This window comes from Fusarium verticillioides, chromosome 3, assembly GCF_000149555.1.
Source record: "Fusarium verticillioides 7600 chromosome 3, whole genome shotgun sequence".
In the NCBI taxonomy this organism is placed as follows: Eukaryota; Fungi; Ascomycota; class Sordariomycetes; order Hypocreales; family Nectriaceae; genus Fusarium; species Fusarium verticillioides.
In genome coordinates this window covers 2,104,612-2,128,151 of record NC_031677.1, presented here as the reverse complement: position 1 = coordinate 2,128,151, position 23,540 = coordinate 2,104,612, and the positions used below count along the sequence as shown (strand labels likewise).

The 23,540-nt window shown below is 50.0% G+C and overlaps 10 protein-coding genes across 10 annotated transcripts; 6 read left to right on the top strand and 4 right to left on the bottom strand.

Moving 5' to 3' along the window:
* Nucleotides 1–823: 823 nt before the first annotated feature.
* FVEG_08163 (dihydroxyacetone kinase) lies at nt 824–3,003 on the top strand. The gene is made up of 2 exons (XM_018896998.1): nt 824–2,289; nt 2,346–3,003. The coding sequence occupies exons 1-2, from the start codon at nt 1,017–1,019 to the stop codon at nt 2,810–2,812; spliced, it is 1,740 nt and encodes a 579-aa protein (XP_018754556.1). The 5' UTR covers nt 824–1,016; the 3' UTR covers nt 2,813–3,003.
* On the bottom strand, nt 2,855–6,243 carry FVEG_08162 (small nuclear ribonucleoprotein D2). Its single transcript, XM_018896997.1, has 4 exons — nt 3,563–6,243; nt 3,476–3,508; nt 3,144–3,401; nt 2,855–3,068 (listed from the first exon to the last, which is right to left on the bottom strand). The coding sequence occupies exons 1-4, from the start codon at nt 3,715–3,717 to the stop codon at nt 3,026–3,028; spliced, it is 489 nt and encodes a 162-aa protein (XP_018754554.1). The 5' UTR covers nt 3,718–6,243; the 3' UTR covers nt 2,855–3,025.
* FVEG_08161 (hypothetical protein) lies at nt 4,026–5,516 on the top strand (the record flags this gene model as incomplete). The annotated part of the gene is made up of 2 exons (XM_018896996.1): nt 4,026–4,073; nt 4,128–5,516. 2 exons carry the CDS (start codon nt 4,026–4,028, stop codon nt 5,514–5,516), a joined length of 1,437 nt encoding a protein of 478 aa, XP_018754555.1.
* Nucleotides 6,244–7,047: 804 nt separating the features above from the next.
* On the top strand, nt 7,048–9,260 carry FVEG_16264 (hypothetical protein; the record flags this gene model as incomplete). The annotated part of the gene is made up of 3 exons (XM_018905506.1): nt 7,048–7,159; nt 7,209–9,100; nt 9,165–9,260. The coding sequence occupies 3 exons, from the start codon at nt 7,048–7,050 to the stop codon at nt 9,258–9,260; spliced, it is 2,100 nt and encodes a 699-aa protein (XP_018754553.1).
* A 239-nt stretch (nt 9,261–9,499) lies between these two features.
* Nucleotides 9,500–11,198, top strand: FVEG_16263 (hypothetical protein; the record flags this gene model as incomplete). The annotated part of the gene is made up of 4 exons (XM_018905505.1): nt 9,500–9,839; nt 10,095–10,444; nt 11,040–11,058; nt 11,176–11,198. The coding sequence occupies 4 exons, from the start codon at nt 9,500–9,502 to the stop codon at nt 11,196–11,198; spliced, it is 732 nt and encodes a 243-aa protein (XP_018754552.1).
* Nucleotides 11,199–11,228: 30 nt separating this feature from the next.
* Nucleotides 11,229–15,272, bottom strand: FVEG_08158 (hypothetical protein). The gene has a single exon (XM_018896994.1). It carries the CDS (start codon nt 15,190–15,192, stop codon nt 13,780–13,782), a length of 1,413 nt encoding a protein of 470 aa, XP_018754550.1. The 5' UTR covers nt 15,193–15,272; the 3' UTR covers nt 11,229–13,779.
* FVEG_08159 (DNA polymerase alpha subunit B) lies at nt 11,444–13,866 on the top strand. Its single transcript, XM_018896995.1, has 3 exons — nt 11,444–12,049; nt 12,100–13,429; nt 13,483–13,866. The coding sequence occupies exons 1-3, from the start codon at nt 11,580–11,582 to the stop codon at nt 13,651–13,653; spliced, it is 1,971 nt and encodes a 656-aa protein (XP_018754551.1). The 5' UTR covers nt 11,444–11,579; the 3' UTR covers nt 13,654–13,866.
* A 307-nt stretch (nt 15,273–15,579) lies between the features above and the next one.
* FVEG_08157 (glutamate decarboxylase) lies at nt 15,580–17,627 on the bottom strand. Its single transcript, XM_018896993.1, has 4 exons — nt 17,388–17,627; nt 17,041–17,328; nt 16,936–16,980; nt 15,580–16,883 (listed from the first exon to the last, which is right to left on the bottom strand). The coding sequence occupies exons 1-4, from the start codon at nt 17,457–17,459 to the stop codon at nt 15,768–15,770; spliced, it is 1,521 nt and encodes a 506-aa protein (XP_018754549.1). The 5' UTR covers nt 17,460–17,627; the 3' UTR covers nt 15,580–15,767.
* Nucleotides 17,628–20,107: 2,480 nt separating this feature from the next.
* FVEG_08156 (hypothetical protein) lies at nt 20,108–22,220 on the top strand. Its single transcript, XM_018896992.1, has one exon. It carries the CDS (start codon nt 20,950–20,952, stop codon nt 21,730–21,732), a length of 783 nt encoding a protein of 260 aa, XP_018754548.1. The 5' UTR covers nt 20,108–20,949; the 3' UTR covers nt 21,733–22,220.
* On the bottom strand, nt 20,596–23,494 carry FVEG_08155 (hypothetical protein). Its single transcript, XM_018896991.1, has one exon. It carries the CDS (start codon nt 23,252–23,254, stop codon nt 22,502–22,504), a length of 753 nt encoding a protein of 250 aa, XP_018754547.1. The 5' UTR covers nt 23,255–23,494; the 3' UTR covers nt 20,596–22,501.
* Between the last annotated feature and the right edge of the window lie 46 nt (nt 23,495–23,540).

Sequence of the window (23,540 nt, the reverse complement as noted above, 5' to 3'; positions counted from 1 at the left end):
CGTTTACAGAGTACGCATGCAGCATTCAGTATTCGGCATTCTAGAACAGCACTGCTTCACGAGATAACGCGGAAAGCCAGCACAGTTTCATGTTATTGGCATCGTTGCTTTAGATTCTGCTGGCTATTCTGTCATACTTGCATTCTCTTCCACATTATTACCCGGAGAGCGATCCACCAGCAAGTAAACAAATACGCCTATGCTTTTTTTCTTATATTTCCTATTAGCTGACGAATCACTAGGTAGGCTTGCCTTTAACAATGGGCATGCCTTGTCTGGATTGCAATGCGTTTAAAAGTTATTAATTAAGCTTATAATATAAAAACACGGTCCACAAGCTGGGTTAGCATCAACTTGTTACGAAGCTTAGGATATTACTCGAATAAGAAAGCCGGTGGTTACACGCATGTGCGTGCAATGCCGCCTCTTGTTATATTGGCCCCCCCAACCATTGAACAATTGACAATGCGGTTAAACAACCTGTTGAGCCTCCCATGCCTGTCTGAGGCCTAAGAGTTGACTCAACTCCACCCCATTTCCAATTTGTACACTGCGCAGGAATTGTGTGGTTCTCAACAACTCCATCATCAACACCTCATACGTCCACCTAGTACAAGTCTCATGATTGCAAGTCAATGGCCACATGCTCGTTAACAGTGGGCAGAACTTCGGTATACCTAAACCGAATACCCAATATCCATGAATGGCATCTCCCGTGACATATTCCCTCCCCCGGCCTCACGGCTCCAACCCCGCTGCAAACCCCGCGATTCCCCCACTTGAGCTCGGTGTTGGCTTCCATTCATCCATCCTTGATCGTTTGAATCCATACAGCCAACATAACCTCACCTGATTGCCACTCTCATAGTGGCGGTTATCTTGGCAGCTGGTACTTAAGAAGCTTGAATCACTCAGATATCTGTCCCAATTGATCAATAATATCTTCTTAATTAAGAACCAATTTCATCTTATCTCTATAATACTGGTTGATCAACTCGCTCCATCCGTCCATTATCATGTCAGCCAAACACTTTGTCAACGATCCAACCCACCTCGTCTCCTCAGCTCTCCATAGTCTGACCCTCACCAACCCGTCGCTCGCCCTAGATCCAGACTTCAAAGTTATCTATCGTCGTCCTGATTCCAATGCCAAAGCACAAGTGTCCATTATCTCAGGAGGTGGCTCCGGCCATGAACCCTCATTCGCCGGCATGGTCGGCCACGGCATGCTCTCCGCAGCTGTAGCTGGAACCATCTTCGCATCTCCCTCAGCAGAACAAATACGTACAGCAATTACCTCCCGCGTCGATACATCAAAGGGAGTTCTAGTCACTGTAATGAACTATACCGGTGACGTCCTCAACTTTGGCATGGCTGTTGAAAAGGCCAAGGCTGCAGGGCTCGAGGTTAAGATGGTAGTCGTTGGCGACGATGTTGGTGTTGGTCGTGCAAAAGCCGGAAAAGTCGGACGTCGTGGAATTGCAGGTACAGTTCTCGTTCACAAAATCTCAGGTGCCCTAGCAGCTCTAGGAAAGCCACTTGACCAGGTTGCCAAATATGCACAACTGACAGCAGACAACCTCGTCAGTGTGGGCGCTAGTCTCGAACATGTGCACGTTCCTGGGCGAAAGGCCGATACGGAGGGCAGTCTTGCGGCAGACGAGGTGGAGCTGGGAATGGGTATTCACAATGAGCCCGGCTCTGGCCGTGAGAAGGCTGAACTACCTGATCTCGTAAGTAAAATGCTCAAGCAATTACTCGACGCCGCAGACAAGGATCGAGCTTTTGTAAGCATTGATTCCAAACAAGTTGTTCTCATGATCAACAACTTGGGAGGAGTCAGTGTTCTTGAGCTGGGCGGCATCACTGCAGAGGTTGCGAGTCAGCTCGAGTCAAGTTACAATATCCGGCCCGTGAGAATACTCAGTGGAACATTCATGACCAGTCTGAACGGACTCGGCTTCAGCATTTCCCTTCTCAATGTGGTCTCGCCTGATTTCGAAGCTCCGAGCATGATTGAATTGCTTGATGCTCCCAGTGAGGTGGTTGGATGGTCCTCACCCGTCCAGGCCAGCACCTGGGAAGCCAAGAATACCAATACAAGAACAGGCCGTGCTGGTGTTACAGGGGATATCAAGTCTAGTGGTCTAAAAACAGACCCTGGTACCGCGCAAGCAGTATTGAAGAAAGGCCTGCAAAAAGTGGTTGAGGCTGAGCCTGAGGTCACCCATTACGATACTATCGTCGGAGATGGTGACTGTGGAATCGGTTTGAAACGAGGCGCTGAAGGTCAGTCCGACGCATCGTGGCCCCGTTGGGAAAAGCCGTTTACTGACATAATACAGCAATCCTTAAGCACATCGATGAGCAACCTCTTACCGGCGACGTTGTCGTGGATCTCTCATCAATCGTAACAATCGTGGAAACGGCTATGGATGGGACCTCTGGGGCTCTGTACGCCATCTTCCTCAACGCCCTGGTTCATGCTCTTCGTGAACTGTCACCCGGCAACGCCTCGTCCGAAGTCTGGGGCAAGGCCCTCAAAATGAGTAGCGATGCTCTGGCTAAGTACACGCCTGCTCGTCCTGGAGATCGGACATTGGTCGACGCCCTTTATCCTTTCGTGGAAGCCCTTAACCAGACAGGAGATGTCAAGAAGGCAGCTGAAGCAGCACTGGAGGGGGCTAATAAGACCAAGGGTATGCAAGCCAGCCTGGGTCGGACGGTTTATATCGGGGGTAGTGGCTATCAGGAGGTTCCCGATCCTGGAGCTTGGGGGTTGGCCAGCTTCTTCCTAGGCTTGAGCAGTTAGGCAGTCTATAACCTCTGCTGTTAGCCAGTAAGGCCAGTTGATCGGCAGTGTGCAAATATTGATAACACATGTAATGAACAGAATATGGTATGGGGAAATCAACATGTTTTCAACGCCTATGTAGTCCCTGTGAGTCTTGCCCGTAAGACATACAAAAATCCCATTCTCAAACTCGAGCTCTCACCGCCCCCAAATCATGACAGTAGTGAACCATTAGCTGAGAAGAACCAGAATGACGCTATCGCCTCGTAGGAACCTGTGATAAAGTCAGCACTCAGCCTCGACGTTCCTGTCACCGCTAATTGATAAGTTCTTGGGTTTGTAGACGTACATCTTGCTGATGAATCTATCCTTGTTCACCGGGCGACCCTTCTTCCCGTTTGCTAACCGAGGGGTCTCTGTCCACATCTCCTTCACATTCTCCAGCACCATATTGCAATGGCGATCGAAGGCTTTGACACGCGCAAGGAGCTTGCGGTTGTTGCGGATGGAGATGAGCACTTGCACGTGCGATCGAACGGCGGTCTGAAGGATAGATAGAGGGCCGGCAGAGAACTCGTGTTCTTCTAGCTGGGCAATCTCGTACTCACTGGAAGATGATGTGTTAGCAATCGAGGACTTGTCGCGGTGCTGGAAGAAGAGGAAGAGGTGCCTGTCACGTACGTGAGTTCATTGCGCGACTTGCTAAGAAGCTCCCTAATTAATATGTTAGTACTGTGGGGCTGAAAAGAAGGACTTGTTGTGACATACTGAATCTTGGGGTCCGTCGACATCTTGGAAATAATCTGATAGTTTGGGATGTTGGAGATGCGCGCAAGGCTGCAGCCCAGATACAATACTCTGTACATACCTAGCTCAAAAAGTTGACCACGAGCTGGAGCACGTGTCTGATTGGCTGATGGCATAGACCCATTTTTCGAGCTTCATGAGAAGTCATGTGACGATAGTAGAGAGCAAATCCTCCATCAAAAGTGTGGCTGCGAACCTTGGTATGTAGGCGGCTTATTGCGGACGGTTAAGAAAAGCATTGCCGCGGACCTCGGACAAGACTCCAAGCCATCTTATACCCCCTCTTCCTTCACCTCGATGCGCATGTCGATCGCATGTGCGCATCGCTAATTCTTCTTCTCATACAATGCCATTTCGAACTTTGTCAGTCCGAGCTTGCGCCTCAGCTAATGTTGCAAGTCGGAGCTCACCAAGAATCTTCAATATGGTCCAGCAATCAAAAATTCTGAGCTCCTCGCTTGGTGCACGACAGGTGAACACAATTACCGGGGTCTCTGTTGCTATGAATTCTAATTTCATGTCATAGCTTTCGTCGGAAGCCACCAATATCCGAGAGAAGCGAGGGGATGATCCAAATGATGTAGTTTTCGAGAGCAAGTATGGTCTACGAACCGTCATGCTCAACCGGCCGAAGAAGCTCAACTCACTCGATGCCTCGATGATTCGAAAGATCGTGCCCCGACTAATCGAATGGGAAAAGTCTGATCTCGCCAATGTTGTCGTTATGAAGGGTGCCGGCGAAAAGGCCCTCTGCGCTGGAGGTGACGTTACTGCGCTCGCCAAGCTCAACTCGGAGAGTGAGGACGGTTGGCAGAAATCGGCACAATACTTCGCCCTCGAATATAAGCTGGACCACTACATTGCGACATACAAGAAGCCCTACATCGCTTTCATGGATGGTATCACTATGGGAGGTGGTGTTGGTTTGAGTGCCCATGCCCCTTTCAGGATCGCGACCGAGAAGACTGTCTTTGCCATGCCCGAGACTACAATTGGATTCTTCCCCGATGTTGGGGCTTCGTTCTTTCTTCCTCGAATGAACGGATCTGTCGGAACCTTCCTTGCGCTTACCAGCGAGCGACTCACTGGCCCCAACGTCTTCTACTCGGGTATTGCCACCCACTACCTGCATTCAACCAGCTTGCCTGATCTAGAGGCACGTCTAGCCGAACTGCGGTTCCGGGACAGCGACGGTTTGCCTGAACGACTGGCACTCATCAATCAAACTCTTGAAGAATTCTGTACCGGTCTTCCGTACGACCAGCCCATAACCCTGAGCGGCGAGGTTCGCCAGGCAATCGACCGATGCTTTAACAAGCACACCGTCAGCGAGATCATTGCTGCCTTGCAGGCTGAGCGGGGTCCAACTGAGGAGTGGGCGCAGAAGCAGCTCAAGACGCTACACAAGCGATCACCTACAGCTGTGCATGTGGCTCTTCGCCAGATGCGTGTAGGTGGTGAGTGGGATATCGCTGAAACATTTAAGAGGGAGCACCAGATTGCCACCAAGTTCATGCAGCATCCCGACTTCACCGAGGGTGTATCAGCACTGCTCATCCGAAAGGAGGCGCCCAAGTGGCAGCCTGAGTCACTCGAGGCGATTGGAGGCACAAACGTGGCCAAGCCCTTCTTTGAGTACGACTCCAATAATGAACTAGCCCTTTTCACCGATCGCACATTCAAGGAATACCCTCACCGGGAACTTGGTGTGCCATCTGAGAAGGAGATCGAGGAAATTCTGTCAAGGGGCACATATACCCAGGAGCAGCTGGCCAACAAAATTGCGTCCTCGCGCAATGGACGCCAAGGCATCGCTGAGGTCGCCAAAGAGATTATCGCTCGCAAGACGGCAGTGAATGACCAAGGCAAGGCTGTTTGGATGGCGGATGAGTCGCTCCCTGGAAGCCGACTGTAATTCCTCACATGCTACCGATACTTGGATAACAAAATGTAAAAATAGATGCCACTACGAGATGTAAATTATGTAGTGCGTGTGCTGATAGATGAATGGCGATGATATCAAGCGACAAGAGAAACGTGCTTCAAAATAGATGATACTTTTTCCCTCCCACATAGAGTCAAATTATTAGCGCTCATGAAGTCTTGAATGATCATAGCGAAAGTGGCGAACGAGAGACTTGAAGTGGGGTTGGGATGAAAACAACAAAAATCATTTTAGTGAGAGATGGAACCTTGGCTGAAAAGTCTCATTCTGTCGCGACTTTATCTTGACATGACCAATGACCAAAGAGGGGCAGATGCAGGTAGTGGAGGGCCAGATAGGCGGGTATGTAAGCCAAAGAAGAAACACCAAGTCATGTTTTCCCGACATGTCTAATGAAAGGATGGATAGATGCAGACAGGAGAGAGAGAGAAACAAACGGAATGCGGAGATAAGGGAACAGGACCAACAAGAGGATCCAGTGAGCAAACTACCTCACGTAGGCAGGCACCCGATAGAGTCTATTAGATGACCTCAGGCAGAGGGCAAGAATATAAAAGGGACAGTGTCCCGCCGCGAGAAGAGCCTCGAAAGAAAGACGAGACATCTCCGTCTTTCCTTGGCTCATTTCTACCCATTTTCCCGTCATCGAAGCAAGTCGGCAGTTACTGGGTTGGCCATAGCAAAACAGCTTGCGAAAAGGTTCAGGTTCGCAACCAACTAGAAAGATACGTACCGTTTCAAAAGTACGACGACTTTTGATTGAATATCAGGGCACGTGAGTTGCATTATCCGGCCCCATTCAACCGATCCGTGTCGGAACCTAGAGGTGGGTCTCACTCCGAAACCCCACCACCGCCCGGCGGTGCGTCACCGACTGCAGGCACTAAAAGGGTAATTGACAGGGGTTATTGGCTCATCAACCACTGGAGTGACACGGCGACCCTCCATCTTTTCTTCAGTTTCATCCAAGCGGAACACGCCTTTGAAGCTGCATCACAACACACTCAAGGCATCTATGACTTCTTTTTTTAAATCATTGATACTTCAAATTTGAGGTTTGGTTTGAGTTCTTCTTTTCTCTTATTAACCACAGCCCTATCACTACCTTTTCCCCCTCTTCACTATATTCTCTGTCTTCTCGTTGTCTAGCCAGCGCGCAAAACTATCAGCACGCACTTTAAATTGATCCACCTTCGCTCCACGACGCGACTTAGGCGGGTTAAAGCGCGTCACGAACATGACGCCCGCCTCCCGAATTTGATATCACGTCCCGGCCAACGAGCTCAAACATTCAACCTCCCCACTACTATTTCCTACGCCTTGTTGAATTACCCAGTTCCATACCTCACGCCCTGTCTTGACCTTTTTCTTCTTTCTTCTCGGCCGTCGCTGCCTTGTCTCTACTTGCATGATATAAACACACCATATACGACGACGACATAATTCACGATTGATTCTTCGAGCGCCATCTCTGACCTCCCCCCTTAGGGGATTAACCGCCATGGCTTCACCAATGCCCAATCCTATTCAAGGCGGCTGGAATCACAACGGTCAAACGATGCAACAGAACGTGGAAACAAATGAAGCAGGCGTCCAAGTGAGGCCTATGGGCCGTATGCAAAATCGATCGTCTGGTAGTTACCTTGCTAACTTGATATGCAGTCAAGGTGCATTATACATTTGACAAGGAGGCCAAAATCAATTGCCTTGCACGTTCAACACAAACCCTCTTCGTTCAAACGATTCCCCTCGATGAACAAAACTCCATTGGCATTGTCGACTTGAGAGCGTGTCTACTGGCAATCACCGAATGCAGCCCAGAACTCGGGAATCAAGATACTGAGGGCGACTACACCATTTACGCACTCGATTATTCAGAACCAGACACCCCCTTGGTTGGACAAGGCATGCTATCATGGGCACTCGACTCAATGCGTGGTGGTGAATGGCTGTCTCAGTCGCCCAAAATGGTAACTGGGCGTGTTACCAAGAACTTGCTTGCCGTATTTGGAGGAGGAAACCGCGAGACAATCGAAGTCAAGCTCAAGTTCACAGTCGGTTCCAGGCTTCAAAGGCGAGAACCAAATGTTGACATGCCACCCGTTGAGATACCACCTCACCCTATGCAACCCACGCCTTTACAACCCGCTCCACTGCAGCCTGCCTCTATGCCACCCTCCCGCTCTGCTGAAATGGCCGTGGCTTCTGGCGCCGCTGAATGGAGCTCTTTCATCCAGGCCAACCCTCATATCGGACACACAGCACATGTGTCTCGAGTAGCATCACCTGCGCTTTCTCAAGGCGCACCACCTGTTACAATTGAACGACGAGACTCGATGGATCCCGCGATTAGCCAAGCCAATTCAGGATCGGATGTTCAGCGCATAGCACCCATGCCCGTCCCTCCATCAACTACCGCTGCTTCTACGTCAAGACCTTCTAGCAGAAGCTCCCGCAACAGGAAGCCACCGACAGGGCGGCCTCGCGGTAGGCCGCGAAAGAAGCCTGCCGAAGGAAACACCTCAGGGTATGAAGACGGCACCGAGGGCGAGGATGGCGGCTCAGTGCCAGTCAAGAAAAGAGCCAAACCAATGAAGGTCGAAAAGGCTACTCCTAACCCCTTCACTTCAGGTCCAGAATCTCTACGTGTCACTGCTAGTACCGCTGGTTCTCTTCGAAATTTCCGTCCTGTTAATGCAAACAATGAGGCAGTCGCTGGGAATCATCTACAGGAGGTTCCTCGGGCACCTACTCCCGTTCCTGGCGGAGGACCCCTGAACGGCCCTGCCCAGCCTGGCCCCAAAGGTGTCAAGCCTCAGAGGCAATCCTCGATGCGCAAGGAGCTGGGTGCTACTCTGAGCAATCAAATACCCCCGAGACCACTTCGCGCCTTGTCCCCGAGTCAAGAGGATGGCCGTTCTCCAGAATCGCCTGTCGAAACTCCTGCCTTTTCAGAGGATAGCCCGCAGGACATACGGTCATCCCCCCCTCTGCCACGAACAGAATCTTTCATGCGGTCAAGTCCTCCTCCTTCCAGTCCTGTTTTGCCACCCATGCCCTCTCTACCAAGACAAATATCTAGCTTTGCAGAGAATGAAACAGACGACTTGTTGGATGAACCTGTCTTACCAACAGCCAAAGAGGGCCAGACTTATAGCCAGCCTAAGACGCAGAAAGTAATGGAAGACGTGGATAATACCGGAATTCCAACCCAAGTGTTCAGGATCGAAGACGGGCCAGAAGGCCAAGGACTCGTTCATATCCAGAACTTCAACACCCCTTACCCAACCTCAACTCCTGCTGGTCTCCCTCCATCAGAACCCGTTACCGCGAGGAAAGTTGCCATCCCTCGACTAGTTCGAAATTCTTCTCAGAAACGACCGGCAAGCTCAAAACAACAACCACGAGACTATGCACCAACTCCTCCTCCTACGACAGATGCTCCAGAAAAGGATAGCCCAGTCCCTGCCACTGCACCCTCGCTGCCAGATTCTACTCAAGCGCAGGGCGACCAAGCTATAGAGGCAATGGAAGAAGATGCCCTCTTTGAATTAGTGCGCGCAGTCTCTAGTTCTTCTGAGCCTAATACTTCAATTTCAACTAACCAATCTACTGAAGGATCTTTACCTACTTCAAAATCAAGTACTCGTGCCACGGCACCAAAGCCCCGCCCCTCGCGACCACTCGGCAGATCACAGTCCGCAGGACTTCTAGCTTTGCCATCTGTACCGGCAAGCGAGCCTGCCGGGCCATCTTCTCTATCACAGTCTGTTTTTGCGGAACCGCCCCGCCCTTCCACGGATACCACAACTTGTCTTCGTCGTTCCAAATCGGTCAGCACCCCCAAACCGATTGCTGCCAGTGACCCTTTGGGACCGCCTGAGACATATTTGATTACAAACACTCTACCTACACTGTCAGAAGCAATCTTTCCGCAGAGCGACTTTCCTCCTATGCCCTCGTCCCCGCCCTACAAGTCCAACAAGAACCAAATCAAGAAGGACTCCATTAAACAGAGGCTAGAATCTGCAATCGCAGCTGGTGAGATGCCTCCGTTCTGCACTAACTGCGGTGCCATTGAGACCCCAACCTGGCGCAAGATTTGGGTTCAGGAACATGACGGAGCACCAGAAAGCGTAGAGTACTCAGAGAAGCCTGGCCGGGTTACTGCCATTGAGATTCTGAAACGGGATAAGGACAAGAATCCCCTGTCCCACCGCCTTATCAAGAAAGCGCTTGGTTTCGGTGATGATCGAAATGACTGGTCAGAGAAACTGCTCTGTAATCCCTGCGGTATATGGATGTCTAAATATCACAACCACCGCCCACAGGACAAATGGGATAACGGGCTTCTGGGCCAGAGTCGAAAGAAGCGGGGATCCGCTGGCCCTGAGTCGCAGGCAAAACGTGCCCGTACTAAGAGTTCTTCGGCGCCCCATCCTCCTTCAGAAACCTTCCCAGCCACAGACTCCATTGGCCCGGTCGAGCGTTCATCCCCTAAGCAGGCTAATGTTATCTCTATGGGATCACGAGTTGACGGAGATGCAGCCATGCAGAATGTATTTCATTTACTGGCGGCTGACGGGCGCCATACTAAGAACATGAGTCAGTCAGTCCCAGGCTCCTCCCATTCCCGGGCTTCCAGAGGTACTGGGACTGCTGACAGTCCCATCGAGATGGACCTTGATGACGAGTTGGGAAGCACTCGACGCCTGCTCTTCCCTTCACCCCGTAAGGAGGGTACACCAAAGACCTTGGGAGAGATCGATGCCAACGTAACTAAGGCAGCGGACTGTCGGCAAAACAAGGAGATCTGTGGAAAGGAGAATGCAGTTTGCGATGCTCAGAGCGAAGATCTCATCATGGATGATGACATAGAGGCGTTGTTTAACAGCCCAGTTCGTCCTTCGACGCCGCCGCCCAAATCCAAGGCCGATGCTGACTCGGCTCTCTTCAAAACCCCGACACGTCCCACACCCAGCCATCGACCTATCACACGCAGTGTCTCGCGATCTCTTCGATCAGTGAGAGATTTATTGTCTCCTAGCCAACAGGCGCTTCTGCAAAAAACGCCGACCAGAAGTCCTGCGAGCGTTAGGCGCAGCCCACGACTGAATCTGGAGAGCAAGTTAGAGAGTGTCCTCGATACTCCCCTGAGCCGAACCATAACGCAGTTGCTCTCTGAGCCAAACTTTGACTTGGCGAGTAGCACTTTGGATTTTTCCACGCTCCCACTGCTAGATACAGACCCTGCCAGTCTAGGTGACTTTGGCAGTTTTCTCAGCACCGACGGCATTGCGCCAAGTTCATCCCCCAAAGATGGTAATGTGAACTTCACCTACGGTGGTTCAGATGATGTCTGGGCTGAATGGGGCGGTATTGAACACAAAAGTACTGTCCAGGAGAAGGAGAAGTAAAGAATGGTTACAGACGTTTTCTTTGCTTCGAATGCTTGTTTTTCGAGTTCTTTTTTACAGCACTGTTAGTCAACAGGTCCATGAAGAGTACGACGGTACGAATAGATAGGTTGATTTTTCTGGGACGGGCTTATGCCAAGTAGACGGCGTTTGGACAATTACACGAAAGTACCGGCGCTTGTTTATTCATAGCGGATACGATACCTCGATAGTGGCCGAGAAATGCCTGTTTTAGAAGCAAATTGCAGCATAAGAAAGCAATGACTGATTAATTAAGTACATTCTTTTATAAGCCTTGATATACCTGCATTGACTGTCTGTTTCCTATTGTTTAGGAGTAGTTAGTCGTTCTGATCATGATAACTATGGCCAGCCCATTTTATAGAAAATTGACCGTGTGCATGATTGGCAGCACTGTACCATTAATTTCTGACCACTTAACGCGGTCTGGAATTTAGTTACCTGTGATACGACGCGTCTCGTCGCGCCCACATCTGACCCCTCCAGACGTTTTGACCTTCACCAATACCATCTTTTTAATCCATATACGACCTTTGTCTTTGCCGGAAATCTCGAGTTGCTACGAAACAACCGCGTTTGATTTTTACTATCGCCCATGATGGCGGACGAAATCGAAAGCCGATTCTCCCCCAACAAGCCGCTTGAGCCTGATGTCTTCAGCGAACTGGAATCCATTATGCGCCTTCATGGCCTCTCGGCCGAGGATCTCTTTTTCAAGTGGGAGTCGTATTGTATAAAATTGGATCTTGATGCTCAGGCCCTTAGTCTTGAAGTTCTCAGGAACCTCAAGCAGAGCATCCAAGATGAGCTCGAAAACAGCCATCGAAAAGTTCAGGTCAAGACCGAGAGAAAGGTAGCCAACACACCGAGAGGCACAGCAAAGGGCGGCGATGTTTTTGGGATGTTAGATGGGCTTGTTCCCAGCACTCCAGCGTCGGGGGCAAAGTTGAATAGGGGTGCTGCGAGTGGCAGTACTGTTAAGAGAAAGACGGAGACGCCAAAGGGGCTGATGAGCTCGCCAGCTACAGGTATGAGTGAGCAGCTCAAGTCGTTGAATGGACTACCGTATGTTACTTCGTCTCGCCAACTGCATCGGCCTTGCTAACAGCATCCAGGCCCACATCGTTCAGTGATCGAGCAAATCCAGGAGAGACTGTTGAAATCCTCAACGATCGCCTCAGTGCAGCCGAACCACCGATTGCGCCCTTCGCCGAGCCTCGAATAAAACTCACAGCTGCCTCAGATCAAAAGAAGCTGGGATACAAGCCATTGGCCATGAAACTCTCCGAGGCCAGCGAAATTCTCGATGACCGGATCGACAACTTCATGGCTCTTATACAGCAGCATCATAAGATCGATGAGAACGAATTCGGCAGTGCTGCTGCGCAAAGTACAACTGAGGTCGTGGCTGTTGGCCGTATCGCTTCTGACTCCTCAGAAGGAAAACTAAATGCTGCATCACTGGTTTTGGAAACCTCCAGACGAACAGGGATGGGCTTGCGGGTACCGCTAAAAATGGACAACATCCGCTCATGGAGCTTCTTCCCCGGCCAAATCGTCGCTTTTCGGGGTGCCAACGCCTCAGGGAACGAATTTGTCGTGAAGGAGGTTCTCGAGGTTCCTCTACTTCCTAGTGCTGCATCTTCGCTTTCTGCACTCGAGGGGCATCGTGGGAGGTTCCGTGGTGGTCCTGATGCGATGGACGAAGATTCAGAACCTGCACCTTTGAGCATTCTCTACGCCTCTGGTCCTTATACCGCTGATGATAATCTCGATTTTGAGCCACTCCATGCACTGTGCAGTCAAGCAGGTGATACTTATGCAGATGCGCTTGTCCTCACAGGGCCGTTCCTCGATATTGATCATCCCCTTATTGCCACGGGAGATTTCGATCTTCCTGAGGAGGCAAATTTTGACCCCGATACAGCTACTATGGCAACAGTATTTAAATACCTTGTTGCTCCCGCTTTCAACCGCCTTGCAGCCTCAAACCCGCAAATCACCATCATCCTTGTCCCGTCAGTCCGCGACGTATTGTCAAAACATGTCTCATGGCCTCAAGACTCGATTCCTCGTAAGGAACTCGGCCTTCCCAAAATGGTCCGCATTGTCACGAACCCTATGACTCTTTCGATCAACGAACTTGTCCTTGGTGTCTCATCGCAGGATGTCCTCTCCCAGCTCCGCTCGGAAGAGGTTGTGTCTCGCGGTGGTGGACAACCTGGCACTGATCTCATGAGTCGGTTGTGTCGGTATCTAGTTGAGCAGCGACATTACTTCCCGCTGTTTCCTCCTACAGATCGCTCTAAGTTACCTAAAACTGGCACGGAAGATGGTTTGGCTACTGGTGCTGGTTTAGATTTGAGCTATCTTGAACTGGGAGAGATGGTGAATGTCAGGCCAGATGTCATGGTCGTGCCGAGTTTACTACCTCCATTTGCAAAAGTATGTCTCTTGGCTCCTTTTTTTTGTCTTCGTTCTCACTAACTGAACTTCAGGTCGTCGAGAGTGTCCTCCTTATCAATCCTGGCTGCCTTTCTAAGCGTCGCGGCGCAGGTACCTATGCACGAATGGCATTATATCCTCCCCCAGTTTCAAATGGGAGTAGCGAAGATATGATGGGTCATCAAATATACGATCGTGCTCGTGTAGAGATTATCAGAATATAGAGCATAGCTGGGTACGAGTCCAGTACTGCATGTAATCTCACGAGACACGTAAAAAAGAAGCCAAATGCAAGGCACATACCATGGCTGTTTGGGTATTATTAATAGTATAACAAGAGCAGGCCGAGTTCATCTGGCATCCACCCTGCGTCTTTTGTCGCTCTCGTACCGCTCGTTGTCGCGTGACGTACTGCGTTTACGACGCCGGTAATCATCTCTATCTCTATCATTTTCGCGTCGTGGCGAACGTGACCGTGACCGTGACCGTGACCGTGATCTACGTCGACTTTGTCCATCGTCTCTTGATCGATAAGTGTCCCTGGCCCTATCTCTTTGATCTCGGTGGCCATTATCTCTCTCATCCCGATCGTCTCTCTTGCGGTCACCTAGAGGAATGGCATTGGCACCGCCTGCGCTTCGTTCGTCACGGCGAAACCTGTCATCGTCGGGTCGGAAACGCTCGTCTTCCTCAAATCGCCCGCCGTCCCTCTTTCGCCCATCGCCGATATCTCCCCATCGGCCTGTGTCCTCGGTACGCATGTCCCTGTACTTTGTTGCACCTTTACGGCCCAGCTTGGCCATGTCGCGACGCTGCAGGTATTCGGGAAGGGCCTCACGGTTCCGCACGTCGTCCTGGATACGACTGCCCATGATGTCTCGCTTATCCAGACCAGCTGCTTTCATCTCGTCCTGATAGAATGCTCCCTTGTGTAGATAACGCTGCATGAATGACATTTTGCCCTTGCCCTCCTTTTCCTCTTTCTGTTGCGCGAGGAAAGCCTCGTCTTCGGCTTGTCTTTCCTCCTCGGTCAAGTTACGTCGACGCTCAACTTCTGCAAGCTCCTTTTCACGCTCTTCGATAATAGTGCGGGCGCGCTTCAGACGTTTGAGCTCGCGAACGCGCCAAGCTGCTTCTTCAGCCTCTGGATCTAGCCCGTCTGTTGTATCCACGTCCGAGTCCTCGTTCTCGTCGTCATCCCAGTGCTTTTTGCCTGCTGCGCGAGCGGCAAGATCCTTTTTTATTTGCTTTTCCACAAGCTCGTCAGCGGCTTTCTTGCGGGCCTCTTCTTCGGCCTGCCGTGCTTCTTCCTCTTCTTGTGCAGGGGTCTTGGCGTTTCCCCTTTGGCTTCTTGGTACGAATTTGGGCCGAATCATTAATCTTCGTGGAGCTTCATCCTCACTGCTCTCTTCTTCGGATTCACTTTGCTCCTCCTCATTGTCGTCTTCTTCCTCTTCACTTTCTTCCTCCTCCTCTGTCACGAAACCTTCCTCTGCAGCGAGGCGCTCGGCTTTTTCCTTGGCAAGTCTCCGTTCTTCGGCAGCTTCCGCTTCTTTCCTCCGAGCGTCGAGGTCGACTTTTCCTAGGTTGCCTGATGAAATTTTGCCCGTGCTGGTCGCTTTCGGTGGAGGTGGAAGCGCTGGCTCATTAGACTCTTCGTTTTCGCTCGCGTCGGAATCTGAGTCAGACTCTGCTCCTGTGGGCTTACCAGCGCGGTAACGCGCTGGTTTCACCGGGTTTGCTGTCATTCGTTTAGGTGGCATTGTGATAGAGCGCTGGGGATGAGGTTGAAGATGCGACACATGCTCGTGACGTTGAAGGCTGGTAGTGAATAAATTAATGGGTCTCGATACGATAAGCTTATCGTGTCAGCTACCCTGTATCCTGAGAATACAGTTGCTTTTGACTATCTGTAGCCTGTTTAATCCCTTAAAAAAAAAAGGTGTTGATGGAATATCCCTTTCTTATTTATTGTATAACTTTGTATTATAGGATCATTCTGAAATATGCCAATGGGAGCTCCGATGTGCCGTCTGCTATCCTGTGGTTTCAAATTAAACATAAACAGTCAGGTTTCGCAAGCCGAGCGTGAAGGAAAACATGAACGATTGACCAATCCTTTTCTGTAGCTTGGATATTTTTACACTGTGACATGAAGAATAGAGCCATGGCAATGTCTTGACTGTTACCACACACCATATTATTGTTTCTCTCAATACCCTGTTTGAGTCATAGTGGCCATAATGCGTATCATTCTACCTATCTACCCTACATATAATCCAAATAATACTCCTTTTTGTCTAGCGTAATGTCGACTTTTACCTCTTCTATAGTCTAACTATTGCCGTCCAACTTCCTCAAGAGCCTTAACAAGGCCCTCGACTGTCCCTGGCAGAGTCTGGCAGTTGACCACAACACGGAAGAAGCTGCCATTTGGACCAGGGGCATAATCAACCATGTAGCCTCTGAGGATCATCTTCTCAACCATAGTCTTGGTTCGGAGCGTGTTCTCCTCTTTGTTATGAGACAGATTTCTCTCGGGGGAGTAATAGAAGCAAACTTGCAAACAAGGGGGAGGGTCCTGCGATACAAGCACAAAATTGTCACTCTGTTTGATGAGACTGGCAAGGTATTCAGCCTGCTCGAAGGCGTGGTCGATCTGCTTCTCAAAACCTGCAGCACCATAGTATATCCAGGCCAAAGCAAGCTTAAGACTGTCACCGCGGCGACCGCACTGCAGGGTTAGATCTGCAAGATCCCAGATATCATCGCCATCGCTGGTATGGAACAAATAGCCTGCGGCGGTGCGGTTGGCCCTGTTGAAAATGTTCATATCTGGTCCGAGGAGGAATGAGCATGTGACAGGAACGTTCATCATCTTATGAGGGTTCACTGTCAATGAATCGGCTAGATGGGCGCCATTGAGCTTATGCTTTTGTTTCGACGAGAAGATAGCAGGGCCTCCCCAGCTTGCATCGATATGCATCCAGAGGCCAAACTCCTTGCAAATCTTGGAAATCTCCTCGAATGGCTCATATGAGCCCATGACAGTGGTTCCAGCCGTCGAGTTCACATAAAAGGGTGTCTTGCCTTCATTCCTGGCACGGATGGCCAGCTCCCTCAGGGCATCCGGCCTCATGCATCCAAACTCATCCACAGGAACAGGCCAGACGCTGTTCGAACCAAGACCACATATCATGGCACTCTTTTCAACCGAGTAATGCCCATGAGCACTTGTAAAGACGACTAAATCGTGGTTACCATTGCCTGAAGCTCTGCATTCTGGGAACAAAGTATTCCGGGCAACGACAAGGGACGTCAAGTTTGAGGCGCTTCCTCCCTGACAGGAGATGCCCCCTGCTCTTGATCCAGTGAAACCAAACAAGTGTGCCAGGGTCTTTGCTGTGGTTTTTTCAACGATGGTGAGGGCGGGAGAAACTTGGAACACATGGAGCTAGAGGGTGTTAAATGCTTGCTACTGATAGTGCACAGGGGCTGTAACGTACATTGGTGTTTAGCACTGAAAGTACCATGTCTGACACCACACCGACCTGATTTATGATAGTTTAGAAAAATGATCAACTGATGAAGCCATGGATATCGTGACATACTGCGTTCGTGCTTGCATATAGTTTATCAAGGAAGCCCTGGTCCCAAGTATTGACACTGTTCTGAAGGACTTGCTGGATAATCTCCAACAGCCCCTCCTTACCTTGACCCGAATTTGGCAAGGAAAACTTGAGTCGTTGAGCAAGCTCCTGTGGTTTTTGAAAGTCTACCAGGACATTATTCTTGACACCAGCTGGACTGGGGTGAATATTCCCTGTGGCACGCTCTGCTGCGGCGTCATCGGCAGCCTTGATGTAAGGGACAATGAGACCCTTCACAGCATCGATGAGCTGGTGGTGTAACGTCAGCGACCAATCAGCTCAGAGGTTGAGATCGTGTCATGTCTCACATCGTTTACTTCTTCAGCCCTATGGAGGGTGGTTATGGAGGGGTTCCCATTGCGGCTGTTGGTCACAGTCATGACGGGCTAATATCGGATGAGAAAAGTGAGAGATCGAACTATAGGTAACCTGGAGTAAATATAACTACTTTTCAGTGAAGTATAATATGGGTTTACGGAGTAGAATGTTGAGGAATGAGACACAATAAGAGTGAAAAAAAGAAAAAAAGAAAAAAGAAAAAAAACCAGCTCGTCATCTAAAGAACTTTGAGAGACTGGACCACATCGTTGATGGCAGCAATGGCCCAATGTCTCGTGACTTTTGGTGATTTCTGCGAGGGATTTCCCGTCCGATCAACCGAGTCTTTCCCGAGCATGTCAGAAATGTTCATTCTTGAACGGCAAAGTCCTAAATACTGACAACCGAGGCTTGAACAGGCACGACTTGATATCAACATTTCTACGTTAGCCATCTTTTAGCTAGTAGTTGAAAGCTGAGGATAAGATAGACGAAGAGGGGGAAAGCCGGGAACGATGAAAGTTTCAATCGCTTCTCGCTCCGCGTTCTCGCTTGCAGAGCCTTGTCTTAAGGCTGGAGCTGGGTTACTGTCAGCTCAACTGAAACGATTTGGTCCAACTCAACCCTTGTTCAATTTCTTATTATCCTTCGACCTCATCTTGCTTGACGTTGACCTTGCCATTAACCTTATCAGACAGTTGATTCGCTGTCCGTGATCGCGTCATCAAGTACGTATAGGGTACCAAACCCAGCTGCTGCCCTTTTCATATGAGACAATCGGTCTAAGAAAGAGAACAAAGTCTCAGATCTGTGTCTTGAACATGAAGATCAGGAGGACATCATATTTTGGGTAAACCACCCACCAAACGAACCCCTGCAGTCTAACTGTGAAGTTATATCTGATCAGTGAGGGCAGGGGGAACGAATACACACTAGTTATTTGCATTTACCCTGACAAGAACCGAGACATTGTCTAACAACTTGTGGCCAAGATAGGACTCGAACGATGGATGGCTCGAGCCCTTCGAGGGTAGGATCCAACCATGTTTCTACAAACGCAATCGACCTAGACTGTTCGCCTGATATTAATGATAGGTTTGCGCATACGAACAGACGGAGTACATACTACTCATATCTCAGACTTGTCTGTGCGCAGAAGTCAATTTACGGGCGACGGAGGAGAGCCTAAACCTTGTCATGAAACGAGAAGAGATGAGATGTAGCGTGGTGAGCCTGTTGAGTTCATCAGTGCGTGGGGGATGGGATGGGATGAGACTGTGACTGCGACTGTGCTTTTAGAGATACTCCGTACATGATATTAAAAGTAGACGCTGAAGAGTGAAGACTAAAAAGGCAGGCCGGAATGTCACCTGGCAAGGTTTTCACAATCACTGTCACATCGCTTATACCAAAGGTAGGTATGTAGATAGACAGAGAGCTCTGATCTGAGCGATGTTGAACAACACCAAGCAAATCTGTAAGACCGATAACGCGCGGAGTGGCAACCACAGATACTTTGTCGTCTGTCCGCATTGCGCATGCTTATTCTTATTCCCATGATGAGCATTGATTCGCACTCTTGGCTGTGATGAGCTTGAGCTTTGACCCGACCTCTCTACAATAGTACAAAGTCACTTGCATTTGCATCTATTATCCACCCCGATTGCGACTCTGAGAACTCGCAAGTTTGAAGGTTCCAAGCGAGGAAATATATCTGTTGATCAATTGCCCGCCCTGTTCTTGTCCTTGTCCTCCAGGCTTCAGGCTTCAGCTTTGTCCCTATAACTCAGGCCTGCTCTGGGCGATATTAAAAGTTTAAAACCCGACTCCGTTTTCAAGTCTCCCCACATTTTCACCGTTGGGATCCTGACCAAGCCTAGGTACTAATGTAAGGTAACCTACTTACCTAACTTTGTGCTTTGGCTAGGTAGGTACCTCACCTACTGATTTTATTCAAAAGCTTATCGACAGCTGCAACATTCATGGGATGATGGAGTAGCTCGCCTACAAGATGGCTGACGCGTTGGGATGATGGAAGGGGAGGGGGATGGAGCCCCGAGACTGAGTGAAGAACTGATGCAGATGAATGCCCCTAATTTTGATGTCTTGTCTTTTTTAATTATCCTTGTCCCGTCACATCCATCACGCAAGCATACCAGCATCCCGGGATGGTGATATATGGCGATGTCGACGGCGATGGTGTGCTGGAGGCGGTCGTGATGATGAAGGTTGCTTGGCTGGATACGGAGTAGAGACTTACTGTACTCTCATCAATCGCAAGTATGCAGATCACGAACTGTTTCGTACCTTGCATGTGAAATAGATGTGCAGCACCATAATAAATCAGTGCCCGACATTCATAGCATCAATTACATACTGGTACAGTACTTGCTGATGCCCAAAAGTAGGTACATATCTTTTTATGCATCTTTGCCTTAGTACCCATTTTTTACCTTTTACCCCTGCGCCGGCCAACGCCACAAACGTCCTCATCCCTGTCGTGCCCCGTCTGCCCTGCCCCCCCCTGGCGCTATCCAGCTCTGAATCCAGGTTTCCAGCTTGTAGTAGCCCGTATCGCACCGAACTAAGAGCTCAACTCAACGCGGTACCTTCATCCGTTTTTCCGCACCACGAACAAGGGGCAGCCGACCATGGTTGGTATCTTTTGAGAGGGAAAAGGAAAAAGCAAAAGAGACAAGAGACGTACATGGGGAAGAAGAAAAAAAAAAAAAAGCAAACTTTTTCTCTTCACCTTCACTTTTTCACTTCCCTTTGTTTCCTTTATCCTGTCATTCATTCCCTTTACCGCCCGTACAGTCAGTCAGTCCTATATCGTGGCTATCGCAGCAGACAACCTACCTCCCATTGACTCCAGAGGAAGCAAGTAACAAATAAGACGAGCAATATCAGGCTCCCAAGGGTCGACGAAAGGGATCAGCACCTGTTTCTCTCTACCTAGACTACCTACATATCATCTATCATCGACTTCAACCATCATTCGTCATATTTCTCACCCTGGACTCGGCTGTCTCAGAACAAAAAAAGCCCCTCTTTCACTCACTCACTCACTCACTCACTCACCCCAAAGGGAGCTGCCGGCTGAGCCCTCAGCATTACACATTATCATTATCTGGCCAGAAACTCGGACCCCCAAGAAGCGTCACATCACATCACATTGCATTACGTTACAGCATTGATCACCACTTCCATATTATAATACCATACACATACGCTCACGTACAGATCTTGCACCCGATTGCGACGAGACACGACTAGAACGATCGAAACGATATCATACACCTGACTCGACTCGAAAAACAATAGAACTCGGCTCCAACAATACAACTCCACTGCACCAAAAGGCCTTGGACCGCATCTAGAATCATTCTAGAATTTCCTGTCATCCGATCCACAAGCGGCGCGTTTCGGTGCCTATTGTGATCGCCCTACAGCTTCCGCTTGGGCTACCACCCAGTACCACCATACCGCAAAAATCTCCTTTTTCTTCAACGCTCACTTTCGGTTCATAAACGATTCAGCGCAGCCTCCGACATGACGGCTCCGACACAGACACCTGTTCCTATATCTATCACGATCTGCGGCGATGGTGGATGCGGAAAGTCCTCCATTACACTGCGCCTAGTTCGCTCGCAATGGACTTCAGACTACGACCCGACTATCGAGGACTCATATAGCGTGACGCGCCGCATCGATGGTGTTACCTACCACCTATCTCTTACCGACACGGCCGGCCAGGAGGAGTACCGTGGCATGTGGGCTTCCTCGAACCTCGGCGCCGATGCTTTCCTCCTCGTCTACGATATCACATCCAAAGACTCCTTAGATGCCCTGCAGCATTTTAATGAACTTATCGATATGGAAGCAGAGACTCGTCTTGATAACGCTGACCGCGCTCGCCGTGCTGGTCTGCGCTCAGGTCACGATACGCGGTCCCGCACCATCCCTCCTGTCAAGCTCGTCGCCGGCAACAAGTGCGATCTGCAAGAGAGCAGACAAGTCCCTGCGGCTCAAGGTCTTGAATGGGCCCGAAAGCGCGGGTGTGGATTCATGGAGACGAGTGCGCGCCTGGAAGTCAACATCGAAGAGACGTTTGCATTGGTTGTGCGCCGGGTGGTTGAGGCTCGACGACTTGCTGATACAGGTCCAGACGCAGCAGAGTTCAATGCCCGCGGTATGACGAAACCGCTGACGCCTCTTCCGACCGATAGCGACATCGAGAAGCGCGCGGTTGGAGTGCGAGGCCCGAATCTTCAGGGCGACAGAGTGGGAGGGAAGAAGGATAACGGCTTTTGGAAGAGCCTGCGATGTTGGTGAACTCGGGCAAGCGCATTGTGAGAACAGGATAAGCAAAATGCTGGGAGAGTTTGTGTGGGTTCGTTGGGAGGAATATTTCACAAGGCTTCAAAATCATTATATACCAGGGATATCTCGGCGTCTTGGCGAAGGGCTTGGTCTTTTATCTTCTTTATCGTTTTACAGAGGACGCGTTTGTTCTGGGGAAAGGATGTCTTCCATCATCTGACATCATGGAGTTATGCTTGTGCGCTACTGTCTTGGTTCTAACACCGCCGGGACTGATGATACTATCTTACCTTGACCACTTGTTTGCTGCTTAGTGCGCTGTTGACTTCTGCTTGTAAACGTGGGTTAATCAGGACACTGGCCTGTACACCAGTCTCATCGAAACCAGATATTGAGCCGGTTGATGCTCTTTCACGTAGGATATCTGGCGATGGTGCCTAGTTTGCTTTCCAGAAGAGGATCGTCAAATACGGTCAGTTTATGCTCTGGAAGCCACAGTCATCGAGAATGTGGCAGGGAGGCTGTAAGTCATGACTTTCCATAATCACGGAAATTGCAGCAAACCAGCAAACGCGTTGTGAATAGCCACCCAATCCTGCACGTTGAAATCAATCATGAGGTTTATTGTCTGTAGCTGCCTGTTAGATGCGAATGCTTACAAACCCAGCTCTGCCTCTTGAGCAAATATGAGAGAAAATGTGTCACCGATAATCACATCTGCATTGCCATAAACGCCGGGCCTCTATGTCTAGAAGCATCTTCTTACCCTCTAGCCACCTCTTCACGCCTCGTCAATCCACTTCTTGTAATCAGCGTACTCCAGAATAGTCTTCTTGCCCTGGTAGCGTGTGACCTTGAGGTCCAAGTCTTTCCAGCGTCCTCGACTACCAGTCCACCCCGCCTTGCGGATGAGACTGAAGAGCGTTTCTTCTTTAGTCCATCCCTGCTCGGAGGCTACATCTGGGAGGTAGGTTGAGCCATAACGGCGGCCACGATCGTAGAATGAGAGTCGGATGCCGTGAACGCCAATTTCCCAGTCGAATATGTCATCGACTTCTTCAAAATCGGTCAGGAGTGTGACCGCGACTTGGAGCGTAGGCAATTCGGACTTTCTGATTGGGGAGAAGCGAGTGTCTTGAAGGGCAGAGATAAGGGCGTATTCCGGGATACCCTCAGCTAGATCTTGAGCTTCGAATGTGCCGATACAACCTCGCAGCACGGGCTCGCCATCCTCCATCGTATTCCATGTCACGAATAGCGGGGCAGATGTTGGGGGGATAGGAAGAGAAGAGGTGCTCGTGGCAGGTGTGGAAGCACCTAGCGAGGTGGAAGAGGAGGAAGAAGAAGAAGCGCTGGCATCAGGGATCGCTAGATGCCGAAGACTAGGATCGTCAAGGGTCTTTGGAGCAGCAGGCTCTAGATCTGAGGCAGAGGCTGAGGATTCTTGAATCTCTTCCAAAGTCAGAGCTTTGCGGTGAGTGAGATGAGCCTCCAGCGCCTCAAAGCATAGTAGACAGTGATCCCTGGTAGCCATCGGGGTGTAGAGTGGACGAAAGAGCTGCTGAGAAAGGTCAGGAGACTTATCAGAGATAAGGCGACTGAGAGGAGAGAAGGTAGTTGAAGCGTTGAGTGAGTATGCCTCCCAGCAACAGCATGAACGATACGATCTTGTCAGACGTAGAGGTAACTAAACGGAACGCGGAAGAGCGAGAGTAGAGTCAGAGGAGAGGTTGGAGAGCGAAGGTGAGTGACCGTGAAACGGAGAGATGCACCGGATGGAGGGGTAGTTCTGTTGATGGTTCAGTGGGACCTGGCTGAAC

Excerpts from the sequence above, each read along its gene's own strand:
- FVEG_08156 (XM_018896992.1), top strand. The coding sequence starts at position 20,950 with ATGACGGCTCCGACACAGACACCTGTTCCTATATCTATCACGATCTGC.
- FVEG_08157 (XM_018896993.1), bottom strand. The coding sequence starts at position 17,459 with ATGACTGTGACCAACAGCCGCAATGGGAACCCCTCCATAACCACCCTC. Across the intron at positions 16,981-17,040 it reads TATATGCAAGCACGAACGCA|GTCGGTGTGGTGTCAGACAT; the intron begins GTATGTCACGAT and ends ATCATAAATCAG. Across the intron at positions 16,884-16,935 it reads TTTCAGTGCTAAACACCAAT|CTCCATGTGTTCCAAGTTTC; the intron begins GTACGTTACAGC and ends AACACCCTCTAG.
- FVEG_08158 (XM_018896994.1), bottom strand. The coding sequence starts at position 15,192 with ATGCCACCTAAACGAATGACAGCAAACCCGGTGAAACCAGCGCGTTAC.
- FVEG_08159 (XM_018896995.1), top strand. The coding sequence starts at position 11,580 with ATGATGGCGGACGAAATCGAAAGCCGATTCTCCCCCAACAAGCCGCTT. Across the intron at positions 12,050-12,099 it reads AAGTCGTTGAATGGACTACC|GCCCACATCGTTCAGTGATC; the intron begins GTATGTTACTTC and ends AACAGCATCCAG. Across the intron at positions 13,430-13,482 it reads TACTACCTCCATTTGCAAAA|GTCGTCGAGAGTGTCCTCCT; the intron begins GTATGTCTCTTG and ends ACTGAACTTCAG.
- FVEG_08162 (XM_018896997.1), bottom strand. The coding sequence starts at position 3,717 with ATGCCATCAGCCAATCAGACACGTGCTCCAGCTCGTGGTCAACTTTTT. Across the intron at positions 3,509-3,562 it reads TCGACGGACCCCAAGATTCA|GGAGCTTCTTAGCAAGTCGC; the intron begins GTATGTCACAAC and ends CATATTAATTAG. Across the intron at positions 3,069-3,143 it reads GATAGATTCATCAGCAAGAT|GTTCCTACGAGGCGATAGCG; the intron begins GTACGTCTACAA and ends ACTTTATCACAG.
- FVEG_08163 (XM_018896998.1), top strand. The coding sequence starts at position 1,017 with ATGTCAGCCAAACACTTTGTCAACGATCCAACCCACCTCGTCTCCTCA. Across the intron at positions 2,290-2,345 it reads TTTGAAACGAGGCGCTGAAG|CAATCCTTAAGCACATCGAT; the intron begins GTCAGTCCGACG and ends GACATAATACAG.
- FVEG_08155 (XM_018896991.1), bottom strand. The coding sequence starts at position 23,254 with ATGGCTACCAGGGATCACTGTCTACTATGCTTTGAGGCGCTGGAGGCT.